Below are 7,937 nucleotides of genomic sequence, written 5' to 3'. Positions count from 1 at the left end.
TCTCTCTCTCTCTCTCTCTCTCTCTCTCTCTCTCTCTCTCTCTCTCACTCTATCACACTCACAGCAGCAGCAGCACATGCTCAAGTGTTTGTCGGAATCCTGGCTGTTGTTCCCCTCTGTCTGGCCTGCCTGCGCGGATGACTTCAGTGGGGCAGAGTGCCTGTCCAAATTCCTCCCTCTCTCTCTCCGGGCTCCACGGCTTCACTTCACACACTATAGCCACACAGACTGAGCAGGGCTGACAGCTAGCACAGCCTCTGGGGGGCGGGGGAAACTAAAAACACACACACACACACACACACACACACACACACACACCCTGGACTGTCCATGCCACCACATATCTCTCACTCTCTCTATCTCTTTCTTACACATGTAAACGCATAAGCGTAACCCTATCTGGCGATGTCTCTCGCCCCCTCTCTCTCTCACTCTGCCAACTCTCTTGTCTCCAGCAGGACGGAGGGGACAAGTGTTGTTGTGACTGACAGGCAGCAAGTGCTACTACTGTGCCATGTGTGATGTCTCCTGGACATGCAGCAGACAGCAGGAGAGTGACCACAGAGAGAAGAAACAAAAAGGCATGAGAAAAACTAAAATAATAAACATAATAATCATAATCATAATCATAATAATAATAATAATAATAAATTAATAAAACAAAAGCCTAGGGTCCTTCCACATCGGGAGCGTTTTTTTCATGCGATTATTTCGCACGTCAATAATATTTTCCGAGCCTATATCAGTCAATGCAACCGTGCATACCAATGGCGAAGTTTCGCTGTGCGTTATTGCGGTGTTTATTTTTTCGAACCACGGTCGATTTTTCAGAAATTCGCTTCCGACGTGTACACATCTGTGGCTATGATTGACAGGTGGGTCAAAACTCACATCGCAATTTCGTGCCGTATATTCGCATCGCTCTTGATGTGTAAGGACCTTAAGAGAAAAGGAATCAGTCATAATGATTTATATTAGCTGAAATACACAACACATTTTGTCACACTATAGACCCCCTAAAGCAGGGCTGTCAAACTTAGTCCACGGGCCACATGCGACCCAATTTGGTGTCAAGTGGGCCAGACAAAGAAAATCAATAATCAATAATAATAACCTATAAATGACATAATAACCTAAACGTTTTCCCATTTCTTTTAGTGTAAAGAATGACAGGTAAGAAGAACACGTTCTCACGTAGGTTTATCTCAGCTACCATCAAGCACATTAGCAAATCGACTGTCTAACTTTGCATTACAATTACGGGGGTGTAGTGGAGGGTAAACGCAGTTTACCCACCCCTTTGAAATGAGGCAGACTCACCTATTTCAGATCAACCGTATCAATCAATGAAGGCAAACAAGGTGGGTAAACTACTCACCTTGGATAGTTTACCCACCTCTGTATTTATCACTACACCCCTGATTACAATTGATGGCAACTGTGCAATGCTCTATAGTCAAGCAAAGGTAATGAAAATAGCTGAACATTTAGTGATTAATACAGATAACATGAATAGGCTACTTAATATTTAACTTGCTCCTGAAACCTTAGCCTTCACAAGTGCATCACATTGGATTGAAGGACCTCACTAAAAAGTCCAGAATCTGTAAATAATATACAAATATTGTTGATTTTTAAATTAAACTAAATGAAGGAACAAAAAGAAAAACTTATTTTTGAGTGGAGGGGGTCTTTAAATAATCTGGAATTGGATTGTATTTTTGGTATGGCACAGTTGTAGTACTAGTAGTCAGAGGTTGCGTTAGACCTTCTCGTCATCTGTCACTTTGACGGACAGGGTCGTAAAAATTATTTCATAATCTATTATTACCTCTGTTAAAATGACAGACAGCCTTCAGATATTTCTGTCATTGTTATAACAAAAAACAAAAGGTAAAAGACGGTTCGCCTTTTTTTATGTTTGAGTTTACGTATTTTCCTTTTGCTGAAGTCTATTAGACTGTTATGTTTATTGTTTTTTTACTTTATGTATTGTTTTAACTGTTTGAAATAAATTGTTTCAATCAATCAATCAAAAAATATTCGGTTAACGCAACCGCTGCTAGTAGTACAATGAACACTAGCATTGACATAAAAAGTTGCACAAAAAGAGCGTGACATACATGGAAAGTTAGCTGGCCAGAGCCAGAGCTGTTAAAAGCGTTTAAGTAAATAGTAGTGGATCTGGTTATACACAGAGAGGTGTAGCTGAACACCACACACGTTCACTGTGTGTATTTAACTCAGTCAGGAGTTTTAACGACATCAAGGGTTCACTGCAATGACATCAACCAATACAAATCTGGAGGCTCCTAAGTCCCGGCCGGGCTCCATCTCATTCGCCCAATCAGACGCTCTCAAACGATCTGGAGGCTCCTAAGTCCCGGGCTCCATCTCATTCGCCCAATCAGACACTCTCAAACGAGCGCAGACAGCAACAACCCGCCAGACCACCCCCCCACCCCCACGTGTCTGGAAGACAAACACAAGGGTACTGTCTCCCAGCGTATGGAAATCCATTTGAAAAGCATGACAGGGAGGCTAGTATGTTCTGCTGAGCTGTAAAGCATATGTATCTGTGACAATCCCCCATTATACAGAGGTAAGTTAACACCAATATAGTTCCTCTGTTACATCTATGTAATGTAAAAAAAATCACACGAAAATAGAACACAAAAAACATCAGCCCTAAAAAGTAAATTCTGATGTCTTTTATTTCTGTTGAAAAACCAGTCAACCATTATTATTTTTTTGCAATCTTCCAACAACCCTGTTATTCCTGTGATGGCTCACTTTAGTCATTAGTGATTTTAGTCATTTAGGATGACACGGACACACGTTTTAATCCAGTCTCTGTGACTGAACTGACTGAAAACAGGACACACGTTTTAATCCAGTCTCTGTGACTGAACTGACTGAAAACAGGACACACGTTTTAATCCAGTCTCTGTGACTGAACTGACTGAAAACAGGACACACGTTTTAATCCAGTCTCTGTGACTGAACTGACTGAAAACAGGACACACGTTTTAATCCAGTCTCTGTGACTGAACTGACTGAAAACAGGACACACGTTTGAATCCAGTCTCTGTGACTGAACTGACTGAAAACAGGACACACTTTTTAATCCAGTCTCTGTGACTGAACTGACTGAAAACAGGACACACTTTTTAATCCAGTCTCTGTGACTGAACTGACTGAAAACAGGACAGCCCCTTGGCATCCGTTTTAACAGAGAAACATCACTGTTGTGTTCTCTTCTCCAGGTTTCCTTCACATTGTTCAAATAGGCTTTAAAGGAACACTCCGCCCATTTTCAACCAGCTTTGTATCATTAGAACATCAGTAGTATATCAGAAAACTGTAAACTGTTTTGAAGTCTGTCATTTAATTTGACAGTTATTGAGTGTTAAAGTGTGGACCAGTGACATCACTGGTCCACACTAACTCAAATGAATAACTCATTATCTCAAATCAACTCTCAATAACTGTCAAACTATTCATCATTCATCTAGTTTGACAGTTATTGAGAGTTGATTTGAGTTAATGAGTTATTAATTTGAGTTAGTGTGGACCAGTGATGTCACTGGTCCACACTTTAACACTCAATAACTGTCAAATTAAATGACAGACTTCAAAACCGTTTACAGTTTTCTGATATACTACTGATGTTCTAATGATACAAAGCTGGTTGAAAATGGGCGAGTGTTCCTTTAATGACAGGGGAGCTGTAGAGAGCAAGTCACAATATTATTATCGCCCAAATGATCCTCCTGACAATGATAAAATCATCTGTGATATACATTCAACAGCCAAAGCTTTGGGGGAGAAACGAGTCTTGTTTGCTGTTGCCATTGTTTCAACCCTGTTTAACATGGAGGGCGGTCATGAAAACACAATTAAATCATCATCCGACTGTATCTTTATTTACCTCCTATTTATTTTATCATGTTAAATAAATCCATATTATACTGTAGATCCTCAAATAGCTGTCAAGACTAAGTCACTGTGCCAACACTGTAGGCTTACAGACACACTCACCCGCTGTCTTGTGACTCCTCGACAGGATCCTGGACTGTATCTGTCACTGGACTGTCCCCAGGAGACTCCTTTAATGGCTGGTCTGGAGGGCTTTCTATGGGTTTCTCCACCTGTTCCTCTGGCAGCTCACTGATTGGCTTCCTCGCTGGTTCTGGGAGCTCTGCTGTCTTCTTGCTTGGTTCTGGGATGTCCACTGGCTCCTTTGTTGGTTCTGGGAGCTCTACTGGTTTCGTTACAGGTTCTGCAGGTGGGACAATCTCTGTTGTGGTCTCTGCTGCTGCTCGCTCCGGTGGTGGTGGTGGGTTCTCCTGGCTCAGAGGAGCAGCTATCTCCTCAGTCGGAGTAAGGAACTCTAGTTGAGGAGACTCCAGAGATGGGAGGGGCCTGGGGAGACAATACAAGAGAGAGAGGGGGTTGGGGGCATTAGTTGTTTAGTTTACAGAGCATACACAAGGCATGAGTGACAAGTGACAAATGTGTGTGTGTTTGTGCATGTTTACGAGTGTGTGTCCGCACGAGTGTGTGTTTGTGTGTGCGGAAGTGTGTATGTACAGGAGTGTGTGTGTGTGTGTGTGTGTGTGTGTGTGTGTGAAAGAGAGAGAGAGAGAGAGTGTGTGTGTGTGTGTGTGTGTGTGTGTGTGTGTGTGTGTGTGTGTGTGTGTGTGTGTGTGTGTGTGTGTGTGTGTGTGTGTGTGTGCGCGTGTGTCTGCGTGTGTGTGTGTGTGTGTGTTGTGTTGTTGTTGTTTCCATTGCATTGTGAACAGCTGTTTGTCTCGAGTGAGAGAAAAAAGGCTCATTCTTTGCCCTGGAGAGCAGAGCTGATGTCACAGCTGATGTCATCCTTTTGGACAGAATGGGCTGCATTAACTTTCCATTACAATCCGACAGGCAGAGCCATCTGAGCCCAGCTCCCATCTGAGCCCGGCTCCGCTCACGACAAAGTCCAGCTCTGTGTTTACTTCCTCATTCATATTCACATTGTCACCCTGCATCTCTGTGACAATGACATCATAACTCATAACCACCCCTCAGCACGGTGTTACTTGAATGCTCAATTGAACAAAAAACTGCAAAAACAAATCTTTGAATGCCAAAACGATGAAATAGGCTGAACATCAAAGATGTTCATCTCATGGAGCCATTTATATGATAAGTGATTGTATTCATCAGCCCTAATTAAAATATGCATCAATCTGGGCTCTATTTGTCGGGGCTGGTGACACTTTCATTGTTGAAATGTCAATGGTACAAGCACCATTGTACTAGCAAATAGACGAGCAAGAAGCAGACTAGGCGTGTGGCCTCATGTCCCGAGATGCCCTTGAAAAGATCATATGTGACACAGTGACAGCATGCTCGCAATTAATCTTTGTGTACCACACCTACAACTGACCTTTTTCACAATCCAGGCACATACAGAGAACATGGCATTAATTCACCATCAACTCTCTCCCCCATGAAGCCTGATGTGTGTCTGTAGAATATTACTATATTCCTGCTGGCACTGTTCCCCCTAATCTCCCATATCTAAATACATTCCACTTATGAAATGAAAAAGGAGATGCACATTTCGAACACACATTATGTTTACCTTGAAGATGTGAATGTAACAGAGGTCTCCACCGTGCTCTGGTGTTCAGACTGCGAGAGGTGAGCAGCGTGGCGTAGAGTTTGGATCCAGTCTACCTCTGGTTCTTCTCGTGCCGTTTGCCCAGGAGCCGGACTCTCTGACACACTGACAGCCTCTGCCATCTCACACACTCGGGCAGCTTTGTCAGCTGCTTTCCCTGAATCAGCTGGGGGGTCGCTGCACGGGGGGGTCGCAGCAGCGACGAGGGGGGTCACCACCACAATATCCTCTGGGGGCTTTGACGCAACAACTGAAGGACTCGCGGTGACATTGCGATCCGTGACGGTCTCTTTTTTAACGACAGAGTTTTCCGACACAGAGTTCTCCGACTGGGCAGGAGCTGCGAGAGCGTTCAGCGCAATATCTCCCGGGGACCTCTGGGAGAAAACAGAGGATTGATTTGTGATAACATCACGAGTTGTAACTTCATCCGTTATGTCAGCGACATTTGCTGTCGACTCAGAAAGAGCAACGCCCGTCTCCTCGCTGACGGGTTGACAAACGGAGGGATCGGTGCTACTGTGCGACACCTCACTTCCATGGAGGTCTGATGCTTTAATTGATCCTGAACCCCTGCCTTCAGCACTCCCAGCTGCATTTAGGAGCCCCTGTTTTTCCTCTATCTCGTTGTTTATCGCAGCCATCTCATTCTGTCCCCTCCCCTGGCTGCTTTCTCTCTTTTCATCCAAAGCCGTTTTATGTTCCTCTCTGACCTCCTCTGCATGAGGGCCTTCTTCCTCTCTGGCCTCCTCTGCATCAGGGCCTTTATCTTCTCCTCTGACCTCCTCTGCATCAGGGCCTTTTATGGCTGTTTGTACTCTCTCTGCTCTGCTTTGTGCAGCTGTGGTTTTATTGGACCTGTGAAGCTCCAGAGGCTCGCACGCTGCGTCCTGAATTTCACACTCCTCGATTTCACAACTGTTGCTCCTCACCACCAAGACAGAGCTGAACTCCTCTTCCACAGGTTCTGGTTGCCCCGCGGAGCTGAGTATTGTGCGATGGATGTCTTTGGCCTGGTTTGCCTTAGGTATATCGTCTGTGTGAATGTCATGCCTATCTGTGCTGCTGACCTGTGATGAAAGGGCAAACGGCGTAGGAGGTGAAGTCTCACGTTCGCGCGATGCAGAAGCAACAGGAGCAGCGGTGTTCTCCGAGGCCTCTGGTTGTCCGTGTTGGTCTTGACAGGCGGCTGACGGAATGCTTTTTCGCTGACCCTTCTCACCCTCATCATCGCTCACTAACTCAGTGTTTGGCACGAAAACTGAATCCGACTTCGCCGCTTCTAAAGCAGTGCTTTGATTCTCATTCACCCCCTCCTGTCTTTTCGCCGTAACTACACCTGTGTCGGCCAAAGCATCTCTCTCAGCAGCCTTTCCAGTCTCATTTGAATCACTGGCGAGGTGAGTGGGCACATTAACCCCTGGACCAGCCCTTGCTCCCTCTCCTTTGCCTCTCTCTAGAACCATTGCTCGTGCCAACTCATCCCTGCTTCCTGACTGACGCAAACTCCCGACAGAGTCATCCTCTGCCTCTGCTCCTCCTGCTATAAACAATGCTGGGGTCTGTCCACCGTGACTGTATGGCTGTTCTCTCCACTCCAAACAACCACCTGACAGTTCCTCTGTGGCATGTTTGAACCCCTGCTGCTGTTGCTGCCATTGCTCTTGTTGCCGAGCAAAACCATTCGGAGCTGGCGTGGGCTGCGATTGGTCAGGAGCCGCACTCCAGTCTGGCGCCGGCGTGTCCCTGTCAGAGCATTGCTCCTCTGTTGCTGTAGGAGTTTGGTGCAGACTCTGGTCTGAATGAGCAGGCAGAGGTTCATTAGCAGACTCTATCTCAGCACAGAGCGTGTCCTCAGATAACCCTGGAGCTCTGAGGCGGTCAGGAGAAAAAGTCCCCATCTCCCTTTTTGATGCGACGCAACTTTTCCTTTCTCCTTCCTCCTTTGTGTCCACTATTGATTCAGTCTTTTGTATTCTCTGTTCGTGCCCTGGTCCTTCAGCCTCCTTATCTGGCCCATTACTGCGTCGTCGTGGTCGTTTGTCTGTTTTTTCTTCCTGCTTGCTTTCCTCTGTTTCCTCCTGTTGACACGTTGTTGTTTGTTGTTGTTTCTTTTCCTCTTCAATCAGCATGGTATTATGATGATTTCCCATGTCGTGCGTTTGCTTCGTGCTGTCTTGTTTGTGCTGTGTCATTTTCTCATAAGCTACATTTGGAGGCAGGTCAGAGCCGAGCGCTGGGCTGACATTTATGAGATTATCCTTCA

General features: G+C 45.4%; 1 protein-coding gene across 3 annotated transcripts in view; it reads right to left on the bottom strand.

The window, feature by feature from the left end:
* tacc2 (transforming, acidic coiled-coil containing protein 2) overlaps positions 1-7,021 on the bottom strand; it is a 56,648-nt gene extending 49,627 nt beyond the window's left edge. For all 3 annotated transcript variants that reach the window (XM_083658486.1, XM_083658487.1, XM_083658488.1), the window contains exons 1-2: positions 5,633-7,021; positions 4,042-4,425 (exon numbers count right to left, since the gene is read on the bottom strand). In XM_083658486.1, the coding sequence (XP_083514612.1) occupies positions 4,042-4,425; positions 5,633-6,315 (1,067 nt within the window). In that variant the 5' untranslated portion in view covers positions 6,316-7,021. The remainder of the gene's footprint in view (positions 1-4,041; positions 4,426-5,632) is intronic.
* Positions 7,022-7,937: the final 916 nt, after the last annotated feature.

The sequence above is a fragment of the Poromitra crassiceps genome, assembly GCF_964638095.1.
Source record: "Poromitra crassiceps genome assembly, chromosome: 22".
Taxonomy (NCBI): Eukaryota; Metazoa; Chordata; class Actinopteri; order Beryciformes; family Melamphaidae; genus Poromitra; species Poromitra crassiceps.
Note: the sequence above shows the minus strand (reverse complement) of the source record. Positions and strands in the feature narration are given on the sequence as shown.